At 41.1% G+C, this 19,906-nt stretch overlaps 2 protein-coding genes across 3 annotated transcripts in view; both read right to left on the reverse strand.

Moving 5' to 3' along the window:
• Positions 1 to 8,794, reverse strand: part of bmp6 (bone morphogenetic protein 6) — a 55,314-nt gene extending 46,520 nt beyond the window's left edge. The window contains exon 1 of the mRNA XM_014026559.1: positions 7,673 to 8,794. Within this exon, the coding sequence (XP_013882013.1) occupies positions 7,673 to 8,063 (391 nt within the window). The 5' untranslated portion in view covers positions 8,064 to 8,794. The remainder of the gene's footprint in view (positions 1 to 7,672) is intronic.
• Positions 1 to 19,906, reverse strand: part of LOC106530851 (carnitinyl-CoA dehydratase) — a 56,778-nt gene that overhangs the window by 24,159 nt on the left and 12,713 nt on the right. The window contains exons 5-8 of one of the 2 annotated variants that reach the window (XM_014026561.1): positions 15,249 to 15,398; positions 13,191 to 13,306; positions 12,907 to 13,041; positions 10,202 to 10,282 (exon numbers count right to left, since the gene is read on the reverse strand). In XM_014026561.1, coding sequence (XP_013882015.1) covers positions 10,226 to 10,282; positions 12,907 to 13,041; positions 13,191 to 13,306; positions 15,249 to 15,398 — 458 coding nt within the window. In that variant the 3' untranslated portion in view covers positions 10,202 to 10,225. Of the gene's footprint in view, positions 1 to 9,497; positions 10,283 to 12,906; positions 13,042 to 13,190; positions 13,307 to 15,248; positions 15,399 to 19,906 lie in introns of those variants that run through there. The other variant, XM_014026560.1, reaches the window with a different exon arrangement.

The raw sequence follows: 19,906 nt of genomic DNA on the forward strand, positions 1-19,906 counted from the left end.
GTTTAAAATTGATAAAATTACAAATCCTCAAAAAAAAAACTACTTAAGTACTGTAACAAAGTAAATATACTTAGTTACTATTAACCTCTGATTTTTGTCTCATATTTTGTGCAATCTTGACCAGGTCCTCTTTAAAAAAGTTGACTTCCTCGTTAAATAAAGATTATATTAATAAAATATACCAAGAAGGCCAATCATGTGATTGTCGTCTCTTTCKTCCACAAACAGAAGAAAGAAATGAAAACCACTCATCAAGCTGTCACTGCTGTSCCCCAGTGTGAAGCACGGCGGCGGCAGCGTCATAATGTGGGGATGTTTTTCATCRAACCGGCCAGAGTCAAAGAAAAGATGGATGGAGTGAAGATACAGAGAAATTCTTGAGCGAAACCTGCTGGGACTGGAGGGTCACATTCCTGCAGGACAATAACCTCCAACACAACTAAAGCAGCGCTCCTGTGGATTGAGAGAAAATAGTTCCGTGTTGGTCTGGTCACAGGAAGGGGTGGGTCAGAAGTTTTTGTACTTTGTTTTATTTCTTGTTATATAACCAAAATTAATTTCAGGTTGTAACGCCACCAAATGATACAAAGCAGATTATAATCCAASAAGTCGTTTATCTCCACTGCAATGCGCGGAGTAATAACTAAAAGAGCATATCCTCCAGAAATGGAGCCATTGTGCAACACTCCATCTTTTAGGCCGACTGGAAAAGACATAATCTGGTTAACCAGAGAAGTTTCCTCTGTCCAGCCTGTTTGTTTCTGGAGGCGGCTGCATGTTTTGCCAGAGAGTCTGACAACCAATACAATCCAAACACAAGGAGTAGGAGAAGCTTTAAACACTGAAACCCGATCGGCAGAATTATTTGTGTGTCTTGGGTCGTTCTTCAAAAACTGCTGCGAGTTCAAGTGGACGTGTAGCTGCTGTAAAATACCTCCCAGTGTAAACAGATAAAAACAAACAGAAGTGTAGTTTGTTGCTGTAACTTTTGCCCACTGTTGCAGGAAAAGTTTAAGTGTTTCCCTAAAGATTGTTTTCAAATTCCTGTTTAACTTTGGGTTAATACTGAGGCTGAAATGACGGGTGGTCCTCAGTTCCAAGTGTTTCGAGACAATTTAGAGAAAATATTCCCAAAGCTACGTTCGGTTTTAAACAATTGGCTCTTTTTGGTCGTATCCAGCTATTTATTTGATCACGCTGGGGGCTTTGGGACCTGTTTCACTGCAGAGGAAGTGGCTTACCTGGGCTTAGGCACTGAGAAATGCAGCCAGGCGTCACAAGACAAGCAAAACAGCCGCCTAATAAAAGCCCTTCATTTCTGGCAGCTAATCTATTAAAAACCAGCCTCTTTGGCTTTAATGTTTGGGAGGTTATTTGGAAGAAACCCGACGGTTGACTGAGGGCAGACAGCTAGTGACAGCTCAGTTTTAGCCACGCAGAGGCGGGAARGGAGACGGAGAAAATGAGGGCTGACGCGATGACTGATAAGTTCAGAAAAGCATAAAATAATTGTAGAATATTTGGTGCAGACAAAAGACGTGCTATTTTACTTTCTGCACGCTGGAAAGAAGCCGAGTCTGAAGGAGGTTTGAGATGTTGAGTTTCTTCTTCTGAGGATGACGTGGAGTCATGATATATGTTGCATACAAGAAGCCTCCTCTGCTTCTAACCTGTACAATAAATRTGTTTTATCCAGATTAAGCAAAGAACTGGCGCAGAACTGCCAAAGGAAGTAATCTCACCTGTTCCCCCATGTTTTTTGTCGTGTGTGTCTTCATGAATGGRTGTTCTTAAATGTAATTTCATTGTGCTCCGTACAGTGACAATAAAGGCATCATCAATCAATCAATCKGAGCCATCTCAACCAGTGAGCAGGTTTTGTGTAGAGGAACTTAAAGCCTAATGAGTTAGTGTGTCATTTCTTAAATTATTGAGTTTCTTCCCCTTTACTGAGATGAGACAACAGGGGGTTTGGTCACCGTCTAGACCCGATCCAATCCTCCACACCTCATGGCCATGTCAAAGGCAGGCCACACAGGAACAAGTTTATAAGTTTCCTCTCATAGCATGACTGCAACCACAAGCTAGCAGCCACAAGCTAATGACAACAAGTTAGCAACCACAAGCTATTGACAACAAGCTAGCAGCCACAAGCTATTGACAACAAGCTAGCAGCCACAAGCTATTGACAACAANCCACAAGCTATTGACAACAAGCTAGCAGCCACAAGCTATTGACAACAAGCTAGCAGCCACAAGCTATTGACAACAAACTAGCAGCCGCAAGCTATTGACAACAAGCTAGCAGCCACAATCTTGCAACAACAAGCTAGCAGCCACAAGCTATTGACAACAAGCTAGCAGCCACAAGCTATTGACAACAAACTAGCAGCCGCAAGCTATTGACAAAAAGCTAGCAGCCACAATCTTGCAACAACAAGCTAGCAGCCACAAGCTATTGACAACAAGCTAGCAGCCACAAGCAATTGACAACAATTAGCAGCCACAAGCTATTGACAACAACCTAGCAGCCACAATCTAATGATAACAAGCTAGCAGCCACAAGCTATTGACAACAAACTAGCAGCCACAATCTTGCAACAACAAGCTAGCAGCCACAATCTTGCAACAACAAGCTAGCAGCCACAAGCTACTGACAACAAGCTAGCAGCCACAAGATATTGACAACAAGCTATCAGCCACAATCTAGCAACAACAAGCTAGCAGGTACAAGCTAATGACAACAAGTTAGCAACCACAAGCTAGCAGCCTAACCCCAAAAATCAAACCCTTTGGATATTTCTTTATTCTGTGTTACTTTCAGTTGTTATAAAAATGCTGCATAGATCAAAAATAAATTTAAACGCCTTGAAATTGGCCTCTGTCTCTCGTACCGTTTCTGACACACTCACTTCAGCAAGTTTGTAAACAATGCCTCATTCTGTTTACAACCTTTTGTAGAAGCATTGTATTTTGTTGTTAAAAAAAGAAGCAACATTTAATAATTTTGGTTTTAGAAAACGGCAACTCAGGATAGAGTTGAACCTTACTCCAATGATCCTGGAACGTAGGTTTACTGAAGAACCAGAGTGAGTACGGAGGCTCTTACAAGACATTTCAGTTTGGTAATAAATCTCAGAGTCTTCCTCTCATATATATACGCCATGTTAAGATACAGTACTTATTGAGATTAAACTATTAATATAGGTCATTATGAAGAAGGAGGGGTGCTCTGTGGGGCAGGAYGTCAGCTGCAGACTGGGTTCCAGGGAGGAGCTAAGTACAAATAGGCGGAGCTTTGTACCAGCAAGTGTTTAGGCAGCTCATGGCTACCACAGGAGATTCAAGGATTTCTCAAATATGCATAAACTCTTGTTATGTTTTTGATGAGGGAATGACATAACATGATATAAAGCTTAAAAAAAATCCATTTTCCGTAACCCCCCCCAAAACTTGTAGCTAGTTTTGTCAAGCTCCGGCTTCTTCACTGTCGCAGTCAATCCAAATCCACATCAAACGAGCAGGAGCAAGCCCTGACAGTTACCAGTGACCATGACCGTTTTCTCCAGAACACYGGTGTTTTGCAGGACGTGTGACTCATGCAGCCCACGGCTGTCACTGCAGCAGACCTCAGTGGAAAGCAGGACGTCCTCGAGGCAAACACTGATGAATGCGCTCTTCTAGGAATGAAGATGAAAACGGAGCTGGAAAATGTGCTTCTGCTGCCCTGATTCAGACTTTTCCACAACTTGTTTAGCTTCCCTTCTCTTCCCCCCCTCTCATTCCTATTTTTCTGTGGGTGATTCTGAAAAAGTGATGACAGCGAAGTAGAACGGATGACTGAGCAGCAGGTCCACATGAATCACGAGAGAGAGGGATAAAGAGACAAATGGTTCTCGGCGAGAACATTTGGGACCGAACGTAACGCAGAGCTTCTTAAAATCTATTGGCGTCCCCGGAGAAAAGGTCCAGAAAATGAGCTGTTTTTACTTTGTTTCTGCCTCGGCTGGCTGTGAAACACATCAGTGATTCACTGATTTATTTGCTCTGGGTCAGGTAGGAGTCTGAGAACAGACAGGTGAWTCCAGTTTAGAGTTAAAAGCCTCCTTGTAAGATTGCATTCACGTTCTCAACGTAACGCCAAAGTTTAGCTCATTAATTGTAAAATTAACCAAGTTGTAGTCTGGTATTCTTTATAGATTAACTGTGGCACCTCTCTTGAATCGGCTCGACTCCAGAATTGAATCAGCCGTCGACGTTCACTGAATAACTAACTTCTGAAAGTTTCATTAAAATCCATCCAGTGGTTTGGGAGATATTTTGCTAACAGACAGACGGCATCAACCAGCGATAAACAGAAACTTGTTACAGCGTCTCCCAGACAAGGAGCTCCTTGTTGCGTGCTTGGTTAATCTCTCACTCTTGAGTTTTTCAAACTGTTTGGACTCTCCTCCTCCTCTTCCCTTCATTTATCTTAATTCTAATTTGTAGCTTTGCTCCGGCCACACGTGATATCCAGATTTTTGGACAATAAGTGGGACCACCCAGAAGTGTTTCGGGCCTCTTTTTCTTTCTTTCTTTCTTTCTTTTTTTTTTTTTTTTTTTACAAAATAAAGGCCTCAAATCGAGCAAAAGACACATTAAAATCTAATCGGATGGCAGTGACACACAGTAGTCGTGCCGTTTTTTATTTCCAAAGCAGATGGAGAGCCTTGGCCCGTCCAGCATTAATTACAATCACATTCAGGGAGGAAGCCGTCCCTCCTCCAGGGCGGTTAGGACTCGGTGTACGGGCTGGAGGAGATGGCAACCTAATCCCCCTGGGGTCGCCGCAGAAATCTGAGGGAACTGTCAAAAGATGCACAGGACGTGATTAATCAAAAAATAAAAATAAAAAAAACAAGGAGCCAGATGTGCGACGATGCAGGAGGATAAAAAAACAACCCAAAAACACAAACCTGCAGCAGCAGAGGAAGAACCGAAACCACAGACGCACAAACACAACACTGCTGCCACCCCGAGCTTCTCCTCTGTCTGGTTTTCATCACAGCGTGTTGCAACACTCAGAGGACCCCACAGAGGACTAGACCTCTTTATGCAGAGACGTCTTCACCTGTTTGTCTGATCAACCCGAGTCAAGAAGGCCTCCGGAGATAATCAACACAAACACAGCTGTATCGYTGCTGCTGCAGGTTTAAGGTCAAATTTAATGCGGTTGTTTCTGAGGGAGTCAAAAAGAAAAAAAATTGTGTAGGTCTTCTGGACGGGTTCTTCTCTAATGAAACGTTTCGTCTCTCCTCCAAGAGACTTCTTCAGTCTGAGAGTTTCAGGCWAAATTCAGGCTTTTAAGCCCTGCCTCCATGTGACTGATACTCACATCACATGGCTATCGTTGACACCTAATTAACACTTATTGTTAGCAGGGGGTGGAGTGATACTGGCAATAGCCTCGCTGTAGGAGGGGGACAACTGAAAACAGAGGCCTCCACCTCTGTTTAATGATGGACGGTCTTTCTTCACAAAAATGGCTTCTTTTACTCCTCTCTCAAACCAGCGTTCCTCTATCAAGAATGAGAACATCCTCATCTCTGAAAGAGTGACCGCTGGCCTGTAAATGAGGGAAAACTGCAGAGTTCTGAGATGCATCAGGACTTTCTGAGGGAGTGTAGTAAAGACGAGTCCAGGAAGGATGGAGACAAGTTCCGGGAGTGATTTGTGACAAAACGAGACAAAAAGAGTGAGGTCAGTAAGGTTTGACAGGAAATGGCAGAGCTGAAGATGTTGAGGTTCTCCTTGGCCTGGACTCTGCAATCTGCGGCTCTTTGAAGCTTTGACCAAAGCAAAACACGAAATTCAATTTCTGGGGTTTCCCCACACCAGAAAAAGCTAGCTTTAACTGTTTTCCTCCAAATTTGTTTGCAAATAGTGATCAATGCTACTAAAACAGACTGAAATCTGTTGATTAGATCATGCTATTAGCATGTTAGCCACTAAAATAATCCAACTTCCAGCCTTAAAGCATGATCTTCCTGAAAAATCCATCAGAATTACCTAAACTAGACTTGATAATAAGAATTAGGGGAAAAAACATGGCTTCAGAGTTTAGCTGCAGATTTTATTAAATTTGGTAAAAACTAATTATAGTTATTTATTGTTTACAGAAATTTTAGTCTTTTCTTGAGTCATAAAGTCTAAATATGATAATAAATGTTAAAATTCATTACATATTTTTTGTTTTATAATGTCAACCCCACTGGCCAGAGAGGCCCCCCTTTAACAAACTCAAAGTGGCCCACGAGCCACCAGTTGATAATCACAGCTGCAGCATGTTTCGCGGCTCCGGACACGAGGAGCAGAAATGGATCTTTTGATTAAAGGTTGCAGACCTCCTCTCGCTGGGCGTGAGAAGGATGGAGAAGATCAGGAGAGATGAAGTTAGAGACCAGAGATGTTTGGACATGTCCAGAGGACGGACAGAGGGATGTTAGAGACCAGAGATGGTTTGGACATGTCCAGAGGACGGACAGAGGGATGTTAGAGACGCAGCTGCCAGGAAAAACACAAAGAGGAGAGATATGGATGCATATGGAGGACATGGTGAGGACAGAGAGCTGGAGGAGGTGTGGCGACCCCTGAAGAGGCAACAACCAAAAGAAGCTGCTGCTTCAAGCAATATCAAATATCTAAAAACGAGTTGRAAAAATACTAGATTATAATCTGAATCTTCTCAAATTAAGTGAAAYATTTGCCAGTAAGRTGCTTCCTGAAATAAAAATAAGATTAATAATCTGACACATTCTGYTCTTGTTTAGTCTCAAAACAAGATTAAAAATACTTTTTGGCTGATATAAGTCTTGGACAAATTTATCAGTGTTTCAGTTAATCTAACGTCATTTCTTAGAATGTTGAGGAGAAAATGCACTTTTTTATCCAAATAAGCTAAAACCTGACAAAGTCCTGACGATACCCACTGCTTTTAAGAAAAAAAGGGACAATCAACCCGACCTCTGAGCTCCTCTTCCACTGGCCCGTGACTCTGCCAGGACCTCTGTTTATCTTCACGCGCTCTGTTTAGACTCTCCCAGTAAACACTGGAGCTGCTAATGGAAGGAAGGCCTTTGAGCTTTTATGTTCTGATTAAAGTGTCCCTGTTTATTATCGCTGGAGCTAATTAAAGACTAATCTGCCTGGGAAACACAAACAATGCGACGCAATTTACGCAGAGAGAAGCCGCAGCTCTCCTCTCCGCTCTGGTGGGTCAAGAGCAGAAATAACCCCTTTATATACAAATACCAGTGGTGGCGGTTGATGGTTTGCTGTGGGGGGGTTAAACTGGGTTTATCCTCCAGCTCTAAATGCACATCACGTAGCAGATTGCGCAGCAGGACCTGACCGCAGAGTTTCGGTCCTGGAGCGCAGGAGAGAGGAGGACGCGTCGCAGTAAATCACCCAGAAACAATACGCGCCTCATTTGTCGAACCGCACGGGAAGTGAGTGAGTTATTTGGTCCCTCTCTGTGGTTCACACAGTGAGAGAGTTCATTATAAAATACTAGACGAGACGTGCGTAAAGGCGCGTCGCGGAGGGCGCAGATCCACAGGTGGACGCGCAGGTTTTTTGAGTCCTGGAATCATCACACACTTAAAAATATACATATTTCCAACGAACTCACCCAGATTAACGAAGCTCATCACCATATCCGCGTCATTCAGGAAGGCTGTTTCCTGAAACGTCGCCAGAGGAGAGCTCTGGGTCGTGCGCGCGGACCTCAGCCTGTCCGCCTTCTCCTCGCCGGACATGGTGTTGTACAGGTCCAGCATGAAGAGCGGAGCGGAGTTGTACTTCCCGTGGGAGAGGTGCGGCCGCGGCCTGTGCGGCAGCCCCAGGATGGACAGGATCTCCTTCTGCATCTCGCGCTTCTCGTGCGTCCGCAGCCGCCGGTGCACGAAGCCCGGGTGCGCCTCCGGGGTTCCGTCCGGCGAAAAGTGGCTCCCGGCCGCCATGAACGCGCAGCAGGACGCGCTCCACCACACTCCGATTAGAGCGAGCAGGCAGCCGGTCATGATGGTGCTGTCCGGAGCCCCGACAGAGCCTGGTTTGGAGTTTCAGTCCGGGCGCAAAGTCTGCGCGTAAAAGGTAACCAAAGTCCACCCGAGGAGGTTTCTGTCTCAACGCACCGATCAGACGCAGAGGTCGGGTCGTGTTTCAAGCCATTTGGAGTACTCAAAGTAAAATAAAAGCATCGCTCCGGCTCTCATGTCTGGCTCCTGCTGCCTCAGGATGAAGCGCAACATTTAATAATCTGAGCGCTCCGGTTCGGTCAGCAGACACCATCAGATCCGACTCTCACACACAGGCTGGCTCCTCTGGCTGAAGTCATTCTGTAGAAACAGTTGGAGCTGACCGTCCGCTGCGCGTGGACCAAACAATAATAATAATAAACAATAAAATTATCTTCCAGCAGTCTGCGGGCGGCCAGGAACTCCTGCAGGTTGTGTGTGAGGCGCAGCAGGTTGCAGTTCATAATATGGCTCGGTGCGCGTGCACGCCCACTCCAGAGGTGGAGCTCTTTAACATCAGGTTGAGGAACAAGTCAAAAACCCCGGAAAAAAAAAAAAAGAGACACAAACTGCTGCGCGTCATTTCACCTGCACGGCTCTGAGTTAGAGGCTGTAAATCCCGCTAATCTTAATCCAGCGCCGCCTTTCAAGTGTTTAAGGTGTTTGTTGTTTTTAAGGATTAGATTTGAGCTTCCAGAAGGATGTTTCTGGTTTTAAGCTGCAGTGGAGGCACGGCCCCTGATGATGGGAGAGGAAACAGCAAAAGTGAAGCAAACTGGACTTTTAGCGGTTTTAATAACTGGGAAGGTGAATAAAAACTGAATAAATAATATGTGTGAACATTTGCATATCATGAAATATCAGCAGCTTTCACATAAACAGATTTTAAGTTTAATGATTGTTCCATTTAAAAAAGGATAGAGGACTAACACAAATAAAATATGATTTTCTCAGATTCTGCATGAACACAAACACATCGAGAAACTTTGTTACCTTTAAAAGTTTCAGATTATTTAAAAAAAAAAACAACGATTTTATTGTTTTATTACAAGCTGCCTTAGTTTATTTGGAACATAAAKTTAAGGTAATCTTTGCCTGTGTCTGTTAGCAAAATATCTCAGACTTTCAGAAAATAATCAGTGTGAACCTACATGTTACCATTTGAAGCCAATCCAGTTCAAGATGATTTGTATTTTTATTGTCATTTATTAAGTTTGTTGTTTGTGTTGCTGCTTTTTTGATCATATCTCACTTTTAAAAAGTTTTTTTTTATCATAAAAGTTTTTTATCATAAACAAATCCCTGAATAAATCAAGACTGTAAGACAGCTGCCAAAAATGTTCAGCCTTAGCAAACAAACAAAAAAATGTCAATACTCCGTCAATCTTTCAGATACTGAGCTAAAATACGGAGTGGTAGCTGAGAGTCATCATCAATGCATAATCTGAGGGGGAATTTTAGCAATAGTGCTGAATGTTATTTTCCACATTTGACAAAAATGACTAAWCTCTCAACAAAAAATGTTCTAAAACTCTGACATTAAAGGCAGCAGGTGATATAGTCCTTAAATTGAAAAATGTGTGTTTAATATCAAAACATTTGAGTACGTAAACAGAAGTTTTAGAAAACTTTCACCTAAAGAACCTCAATAAGCCATCACGTTCTGGTTCTGTTGTTCTTGAGGGGAAATAACAGTTATTATCATTAAAAAACAGAATTATCGTTCAATTTMTTTTAACACAAACGTCAGCAGACGTGCAGATTTCTGCCTGCAGGAGTGTTTCCTGCAGACAGAAGGAGCATCAGCTGATTTAAGAAAAGCTCCACAATCAAGTGTTTCTTAATAAACTCCAGTGCTGCAAATCATCTGAATTTAGCTCAGTAAATCCACRGTTAAAGTGCTGAAATCAGACGGAGAAATTATAAAAAGCTGACTTTTTTCTGTTGTTTTCCTAAAAGAAAACCCTGTTTGTTCGCCGTTCCTCAATTGGGAACATATGAAGACAAAAAAATAAAATAAAATAAAATAAAAAAAACCCACAAAATTTCAAAAAAATCTACAGCCAGTTTTGAGAAACCTCCACCTGAAGACCAAAGGAACCGGTCTGTCTCCGGTCTCCCATGATTCCTTTCACCCTGACCTGTGTTTTGTCTCAGCGCTGCCCTCAGACGGCGTGACGGTCCTGACGATAGGAGCCGAAGCTGTTCGTATCTCGCCTTATCTGTGAGGCGAAGAGAGGCAGCATCAACAGCAACACACACACACACACACACACACGCGCGCGCGCACGCACGCACGCACGCACGCACGCACCGCCTCAGCCTGAAAGCTTTATTTAATAAAACTGTTAGGACCTTAGCAGATAAGTCTTTTATGCCACCTGCTGCTGAAAGAAGGTGGCGGACGATAACGGTCCTGCCGTGTCTGTGTTTGTGTTTCTGTTAGCAAAATATCTCATGAACMACTGCATGGATTGTAATGAAACTCAAGTCAGTTTCATTAAAACTTTAACCAAGAAATGGTGATAATTCAGGTGTTTTTACAGATACTGACATAACATTTGTTCATATATGTGGATTGTTTTTTGCTCTTTTTTGTTTTCTTGTCACTATGAACCCATGTGTCTTTAATAAAGTTTTAAAGTAATGTATGTACACCACAAATAYACATTTTATTGGCTGTGTGGGAAATAAACTGACTAAAATATCAACAGAGCTGAAGGCTAAGGTCACATTTATCACGTTTATCAGTCTTTTTATTTTAATTCCTCTTAGATTTTATGTTCTTTTTTTAAAGAAGAAGAAAACAAACTCCTTATATTTATAAAGATTTATACAAAAACATTTTGAAGCAGAAGTGGGTTTTTACGGTCTGTAACGCACAGAACAGAAAAACAAAAGTGTTGCTTTTATTTTCCGGACGAACGCGGTGGAAGGAAATGTCTCATTGTTGCTGCCTGACCGAGCGTGAGTCAGCCGTTAGGACGAGCAGCAAAAAAGTTCCACCTTCAATCAGGACATGTCATAAAAAACAAACAACCGACTGAAACAAATTAAATAAAGTCATGAAGAATGACAGTTTTAGGCATTACGGTCAACCCTTCAAAATAAAGCTCAGAGTGGGTGTTGATGAAGACTCTCAGCTACTACCACCACAAATTCTAGGTCAACATCTCGAAAACTGACCGAGGGACTTTTTTGTGTGCTTTTGGAAACCGTTAGCTGTGGCAGCCATCTTAAATCGAGTTGACTCCAAACGATAATCAGCTGCAGGTGAACATCCAGCGATTGTTTCCTAAAAGTTTTAATGAAATCCGTCCAGCAGTTCATGAGATATTTTGCTAACAGACACAGACAAACGTGAGCAAAAACAAACCTGAAGCTGCACATGAACTTAAACGAACCCTGAAACAAAAACAGGTACATTTGTTTGACTGTGTGTGTATGTGTGTGTGTGTGTGTTTGTGTGTGTGTGTGTGTGTGTGTGTGTGTGTGCTTGTTTCTGCTACAGAGCGAGGACCGTCAGTTTTTAACCAACAAAATGAGGACATTTTTCCAGTCCTTGCATTTTTTGCAGCTCTAGTTGGGTTTAGAGGTTTGGTGTGAATTAAGTTTTGGTTCAGGTTAGGGTTAAGTTAGGGAAATGWCTGGGTTAGGCATAAATAATGTTACAAAAATGAAAGGAAGTCAGTACAAAGTCCTCAGTTTGATACAAATACAAGGAYGTGYGTGTACATGTTTTTACACCTGGTGGGGRCGATTTTTGRCCATTTTCCTGGTACACACAGGCTGGTGAGGACCCACTGTTCCTTATGGGGACAAAAGCCCGGCCCCTTTAGGGGAAATACTGTTGGTGGGTCAGGGGTGAGGTTTAAACCTAAGGTGTAAATTTAAGGTCAGGTATGTACCTGTGAGGTCCGGTTTAGGGTCAGAGGTCAGGGAAAGGCTGTAGAAATGACCGGTAAATGAATGGAAGTCAATGCAAAGTCCTCACAAGGATAGAAGAACAAACRTGTGTGTGTGTGAGAAGCAGGGGGTGGAGCTAACATTAAACAGGAGTTCTGTGTCCTGTCATCACACTGTCTAGACACAACACCTCCTAAACCTAAAGGGGTCTTTTCATGTCTGTATCTTTATTACACACGCACGCACGCACGCACACACACACACACACACACACGTATACGTCTTGTTTTCTACAGTTCCAGTGAGACGGTTTAATTTCTTTAGAACTCACAAACTGTATTAAATTAAAAGGAAGTTTCTGAGGAATGAAAACACCTGGGGAACACCTGACCACGACAAGCGTTTCATTTGGACCAATCACCGCATAGCTGTGCTCTTGTTTTCCTGTTTTTAAAAAACTGTTTTGCACAAATGTGTAGGCGGACGGTTACGGAGGGGTTCGCACACCAACTCGAAGCAGAGGAGATGAGCTCCTGCAGCTCGGATGCTTCTGAAAATCAGTTTTGAGGTAAAAAAAAAAAAAAACGACAAAAAAAGACGACCCGGGCAGTTTTAGACGCAGAGCTGAAATGTTGTGTGGCAGCAGCTGAGACTCAATAACACACACTCATAAGACCTCATCATATAGAAATCATACAGAATATTTTAAATGTTTGAYGAAAGCAGCTCAGAGTTTAAAACTTAATGGGTGACATGAATTTCTTTAAGTTACTGTAGTTCCATTTAAACAGTTTTATTTTATTACAGGAAATACTCTATAAATACAAACGTCACAGCTGGACAAAAGTAGCATCATAGATGTTTGTGTCCAGTCGGGTTATGAGCAAAGTTTCTGGTGATATTCAAATTTTTTGGTTCAGAACTTAAAACGTTTGATCACCTGAATCCAATTCCTCCTGCGAGCTAAAATCTCAGAACTTTCCTCCTTTTTGGCTCCAGCAGCGAACTGGATCGCCCCCCTGATGGCTTCAGTCTGAATGACGGGAGTGCTGTGGTCAAACTCGTACTGCATGGCCTGGACAGAAGCAGAGGCCCAAAACAACACTCAAACTGTGAAAAACTAAAAGAGCAAAAGCAAGATTGACAGTGCTGAAAGTTGCACCGATAAATAAAACAAGATTTCTGAGTGTGTAGGTGAAGCAGAATAGCTAAAAGCCAGCACACCTGGGTAAAAGTGGCAGCATCGTAGCAGCTGTAGACAGCCGAGGAGCGGTCCGAGCGCAGACACTGCTGAGGGAAGGAGCTGATCTGCTCAGCTAGCTGCAGAGCTGCCTGCAAGGCTGCGTTCACAAAGACCAGACACGTTAAGATTTAAACACACACTTTGAAAATTCATAACTTATATTATAAAGTCAGAGTCCTTTCATAAGTTACTGACCCACGTGAAAAAAACATCCAGATCGCTCACGCTTTCTAAATCACCACAACTAAAATTTGAAGAAACTTTGAAACCATTTTGTCACCAACAGTCGCAGTGAAATATGGGTTTAAAGTGTCCGTGATGTGCTTTCAAATACAAAAAGTCAAAGAAAACATATTTATATTTAAGAATCATGGACTAACACACACGAGTTTACCCATTTTGTCCAATACTCGGCATATTTTCTTTTGAACTTGGCTCAGCCAAAGGGAAACAGGAAGTGACATCAAAGGGGAATGCTTTAACAAAGAGTCTTTGTTCATTGAAACAATATTATTTAAACTCTGACTCTTCATCTCTCTGACAGTGACTCTAAATAATCTGAAGAAACATCAGATTCTTCTCTGGTCTGTTGTTAGTTTTTGTAGCAACGCTTTTTCATGCAGACATTCCCMTTTGACATCACTTCCTGTTTCTTCACATGCGAATATMTCAACAACTGTTCATCTCAGSGACGTGAAATTTGTTCTGCGATATGTTATTAATGTTACTGACCCAAAAATGCATTCACGTTTTATTACAACAAATTGATGTCACAGGTACTTTAAAGAGTCTCCGTGGTTGAAATAACAAATTCCCGGGAACAAATTTAGATTTTTCGGGAATTTTTAGAAAGAAAACACAAATAAATTTGTGCCAAACATCAGAGAAAACACTTAATCCCAGTTTTAACTACCACWCTTCATCAGTGTGCATTGCCAATGCAATGCACACTATTGTGATTCGTTTCCCATCCAAGTCATCTCAACTTTGCCATGCTTCTCCTCCTGCATACTTTGTCCTAGAGCTGCCATTGTAATTTATATCTGTAAAGCCCYTGCGCCAAATGATGGCTATGCCTTTTGGTGCCTGTAAAACTTATAGTTTTTGAAATATTAATATTTAATAAATTATAATGGCAGTCAATGGAGCCTTGTATTGGTCCAATACTGCCCCATGCTGTACTCAAGTTGGTACTGCACCATAGTTTAATATTTCAACACAGTAGTTCAGTGTTTACAATACTAATATGATTGTATTTTGATGTTTTACTATAATATTGTCTTAATACTGCTCTRTTGTTGTAATATTATGCATTTTTGTGTCGATAATTGTATTGGCAACGTGGCCACTTTCTGCACACATACAAACCAACCCCTGCCATCATCTTCTGCCACAGCTCCATTGGTCTAATGGTCTATGTCACAGACTTTCATGTGGGAGATCAGGGTTCAAAACCCAGCTAATGCAACTTTAACAAAAAATCTCTTCAAATTTCATATTGTCACACAATTACCTTAATTACAAACACCTGCTGACGTGACAAGCACAAGCTGGTATAGAAAACACATTTGAACTTGGTCAAAGTTCAATCTGCAAGTCCAATGCTGCAGGCAAAGCCRTGCTGCAATGACATGCTATGTGACAATGCACACTTGTTTTTACATCGTAAAAACCAATGTCTAGTTTGCTTTGTCTCTCGTCTCGTTCTGAGTTTAATTTAAGACTTTACTATAAAAATTTAACAGTTTAGAAGGGTTTTACCTTGTAAATAACCGATAACTGAATAACCTGTTTCATCTCTACCAGATATTCTATTTTTGATATTGTTATCTGGCTTGGCTGTAAAGAACTTTGGTTGATCTCAGGTGTTTTATTTAATATGTATATTAAATTGACATTTCTGTTGGCATTGGTCTATAAATCATTTTTAATCAAAAATTGTTCCAAAATTTCCCACGTCACCTAAAGCCTTCCTTTTTTACAAGTCAGAAACATATCTGATAAAACAACAGAAGAAGTAAATAAGCTGATGTGAATACCTTGTCCATCAGGAACAACTCTATTGGCCAGCCCGTAGGCCAGAGCCTCCTGCGCTCCGATGGCTCGCCCTGTCAGAATCAGGTCCAGAGCTCTGGACAGACCGATGAGCCGTGGGAGACGCACCGTTCCTCCGTCGATCAGGGGAACTCCTAAAAAAAAAAACAGGATTTTCAGTCAGCCTAAAAGAAACAATCACTGACATAGAGCTACTTCTAAGGTAGTAAGACAGGAAACAGCAYGACTCTACATGCTGCTGGAAGTGTTTTTATTGAACATTACGACCCAGTCCAAAAGACAGACAGGGGGGAAACGACCGCTGCAAGGTACAGTCATCTTCTGGCGTTTATCCTAATTTCTAAAGAGGCGCAGCTGCAACTGGCACACGTCTTAAAGTTCAGCTCCAGTCCACAATCCCAGCTCCTCGCTGATTCCTTCTGACCACACTCATTGGGAGCACGTGTCGAACATGTTTCTACACAAACCCCACATCATCGTGTTTTCTTTCTCATTTATTCTTTTCCTCCCTCAGTATGTGGGGAAGTCTGAGGAGCGGTTTGGTTCTATTTATACTCGACTTTTTAACCTCGTCATGATGTTGAAATTAATTCTGAGTAGAATATGGACATTAGACATGCTTACATTTGTGCATTTATTATGTAAAACATTAACTAAATAGCTTTAAGCTAGCCTTTTGCTACCTTTAACTTTGTGCTAGCTAGGCTTTTGATAATTTAGCTTCCAGCTACACTATTCCTAAGTTTTTTTTAAACTATTTAGCTACTTCTAGGTTGAGTTTTTTTGCTTTTATTTTTTCTCTAGAGTTCTGTGTATTTTAGCTTTTAGCCAGCCATTTGCTAATTTTACTTTTAAGCTACACTTTTGCCTTTTTTACCATTTAACTAGTAAAATTTACTTTATTCATATTTTCTCCATTGAAATACATTAAATCTCTTTAATACATAGAAAACATCTTTCTTTTTAAAGTTTGCTGTAGCATACTCGCTCTATTTTGTTTTCTTTTTCTACTTTTAGCTTTGAGCTACCATTCAGACTCTTTTTGCAAGCCTTTTTAGCTAATAGTCTGCTATTTTTAGCTTTTAGCTACCCTTTCGCCACACTTAATTCTTRGAAACCCTTCCAGTAATTTAGCTATGAGCTAACATTTTAATACATTTCATTAGCATATTGCTACATTTTTGCTGCTTTTAGGGTTAAGCTTGCCTTTTGTTATTTTTGGCTTTTAGCTACCATGCTAGTATTTTTAGTTTTTAGCTCTCATCTGGAAGGCCTTTAGCTGATGTTAACTTCTAGAAAATTTTACTAATTTAGTTTTAAGTCAGTMTTTTATGATATTTAGCCATTTGCTCGCTAAGTTTAGCTTCTAGCAACTTTCTGCTACTTTTAGGGCTTAGCTAGCCTTTWRCTATATTTAATTTGTAGCTGTTATRCTRCTAMTTTTGTCTTTTAACKACTGGTCAAATATGTSCTAATATTTGACWGGCCTTTAGCTACTTTTAACTTCTAGAAACCTATTTACTACTTTAGCTTTAAGCCAGCACTATTTAGCTTTTAGCAACTTCAGGTACGAACTTCAGGTACTTTTAGAGTTTAGCTTGGCTTTTGCTACTTTTAACAAACATTCTGGTACTTTTAGAGTTTAGCTAGATGTTTACTATTTTTAACTTCTAAAAAATCCTTTCACAATTTTAGCTTTATGGCTTTAGCTTYTAGCTACTTTTCTGCTACTTTAAGTGTTTAGTTAGCCTTTTGCCAATTTATGCCAATTTAAGTAGGGATCATTCTGCCACTTTTAGCTTTTAGCGATAGTTTTGCTACTTTTATCTTGAACCTTTTTTAAACATCATATTCATKTTTTCTGTTTTAATAATCAATGTCTTTCTTGCATCAAATGCCAGCCCCCACAGAACCTGATATATTTTGGCTCAAGAGTAAATTTAGCTGGTTATAGGAGATCCTTTTCAGCAAAAACCTAATTACAAGAAGCTTTTCTTGAAGTTACATCCAACACTTGATAATAGGAAAATGACAGACAGGAGAAGAGGAGGACAGAACCTGCCTCAAAGACGAAGCGATAACGAGGCAGGTTGACCTCCAGTCCGTCTGTCTTTGGTGCTGCTGTTGGCACCACCGCTATCAGCAACCGGAAGGATCTCCCTCCTTATCCGCAGCAGCCGTCTACTGCACCTCCTCCCTCCTCCCTGATAGTCCCGTCTCTGCTGCGTTCTGTTTGACAGACCTGGGCTTTGTCCCACATCAACAGGAGCCGAGATGTTAGCTTTCAACTCTGAAAGGTTGCTTTGAACCAACTTCCGGCTGAGGTGGAGAGCCTCCCGCCCTTGATCCAGATGCAAGATAACGAGTCATCTCATCTGATTTGTCGTTTACGCCTCAACTCTGGGCAAAAACTGTAAAAAAAAGGAGTCCACTGTCAAAGTTTTAACAAGGTTGGACATGAGTCAGCAAGCCTGCTGTTGTATAATCTGAGAGGCGTCTCTCTCTTCCTGGGTCATCACTGCTTATCTGAGTCAAGTGTAGAAGAAGTCTGGAAGAAAGAAGAACAATTGTGTTTTATCAACACACTCCACACTTGGATATGTGTGAGCTTGAGATTACAGAATCCTGAATACTTGAGTCACTATGACTAACTTCCGTGTTTAAGACCATTTATAGTTGCRGTCAGAAGTTTATATTCATCCTGAGCATTAAGGTCATTATTTTGGGGCTTTTAAGGATTTATTGACACCCTTCTTTCTCCAGGGTAAAATAATTATACACATTTTGGGGGCAGAGGTTTGAAATTATTGAATATTTTCTCTAAATAAATATAAAATGTACGCCTTTTTGTGTAATTCTTCTCATCAGATGTGGTTGCTTCCTGGTACAGATCCAGTTTTTCATCATAATTCATCAATAATTTGCCTTTTGGGTTGAGGAAAGCTGTTCTAAAAGCTTAATGTGAACCTGATTTATCCAATCAGAAGCCAACTGATGTGTTTGGCATCAAGTGTAGCCATGTTTTAACCATCTAACTTTGAAATTTGAGACRAAGTTGAAGAATTTTGAGGTAGACCGCCTTCTTCATTGTTCCATCTACTTTTTACGACAGCATGACACTAACACCACCATGCCTTACAGTTGATTTGGTGTTTTAAAGCCTCAACTTGACTCCTCCAAATAAACTTCTTGTCACTGTGGTCTCCTCTGACTGTCCAAGCCTCCTCCAGAAGACATTTTGTTTGTCTATTGAGCTTGAATGTGTTGCTTTCTTTGTCCTCTTGGTCCATGGTGATATAAAACTGTCTTCATCATGGATAAGGACACTGGTGTTCCAATTGTTTCTGGTCCATGGTTTGCCTGAGTCCTGGTTTGTTCCTGACCATCCAAACCAATTTCCTATCATGTCAGGGGGACCGATGAGTATCAGTTCATCCAAGCAAATCCTTCTTATGCTGGCAAAGAAAAACTATCAGCAGTGAAAAGAATTATTCTTCAAAAGGATGTTTTCCTGCTATAAAATAATGCTATATTTGTATTTTTACAGAGTTCTCAAGGTACTGGGGAAATATTCCACGGGAGGCGATGTGACCAAATATCTTCCAGTCCAGACAAACTTGTAAACCTGTGAAACGTGACACAATCAGGGGGGATTCTGGTCTGCTCCTGGTCCTGCTGGCACCCTGACCACATCAAAGCTTAGCCCCACCACAATGGGCTCCCATGAGGGTAATGCGATTAGGTTTGATGTGGATTAACGGTTTCCGGAAAACTCCAGACTTTAATGGACAGCAGCGGAAGATCAGACCTTCAGCTGGAAGACCAAAGTTACAAAAATATATGGCTAATCTAGAAATCAACCAAATTGGCAAAAATATAATTTAGTTGAGGTACAAATTTACCAAAACTGTAAAATAAACATTTTGGTGGCACGACGGCTCAGTGGTTAGTACCGATGCCTCACAGCAAGAAGGTCCTGGGTTCGATCCCCTGTTCAGACCTGGGGTCTTTCTGTGCGGATATTGCATTTTCCGGTTTTTACTCCAGTTTCCCCCCACCCCACAAAAACATACAGTAGGTTGCCTTCAGGCCCAGGCTGCCCTTGAAAAAGAGATCTGAGACCTCATTGGGATTTGCCTGGTTAAATAACAGTAAAYAAATAAATMAACAATAAATTTTGTCTAGGGTACAAACTGACTAAAAAAATGCAAAGATACATTTTTTTGTGACACAAATCGACCAAAGTTTAAAAGGTTTTGTTTAGTGGCAGTACAACATGGTCAAAGAAGGAGGTTGGAATTTACAAATTTTGCAATTTTGTGGAGGTACAAACTGTCCATAACTGAAAAAAATTATTTGGTGGCAGGCCTAAATGACCAAAGTTACAAAAACACGTGTTACAATTTGTTCGAGGCAGAAATTGCCCAAAGCTGTAAAAATTTGATTTGTTGGAAGTATGAATTGAACATTTCAACATAACAAATCAACTCACTTTTTTAAACAAACCCCTTGATATTGTCACTACGTACAAATATCTTGGAATTACTTTGGATTCTCATTTGACTTATCGTGATCATGTACAAGTCTTAACCACTAAGCTGAAACAGAAATTATATGTTTATTCAAAAATTAGATCCAATCT

This window comes from Austrofundulus limnaeus, unplaced genomic scaffold (assembly GCF_001266775.1).
Source record: "Austrofundulus limnaeus strain Quisiro unplaced genomic scaffold, Austrofundulus_limnaeus-1.0 Scaffold567, whole genome shotgun sequence".
Classification (NCBI taxonomy): Eukaryota; Metazoa; Chordata; class Actinopteri; order Cyprinodontiformes; family Rivulidae; genus Austrofundulus; species Austrofundulus limnaeus.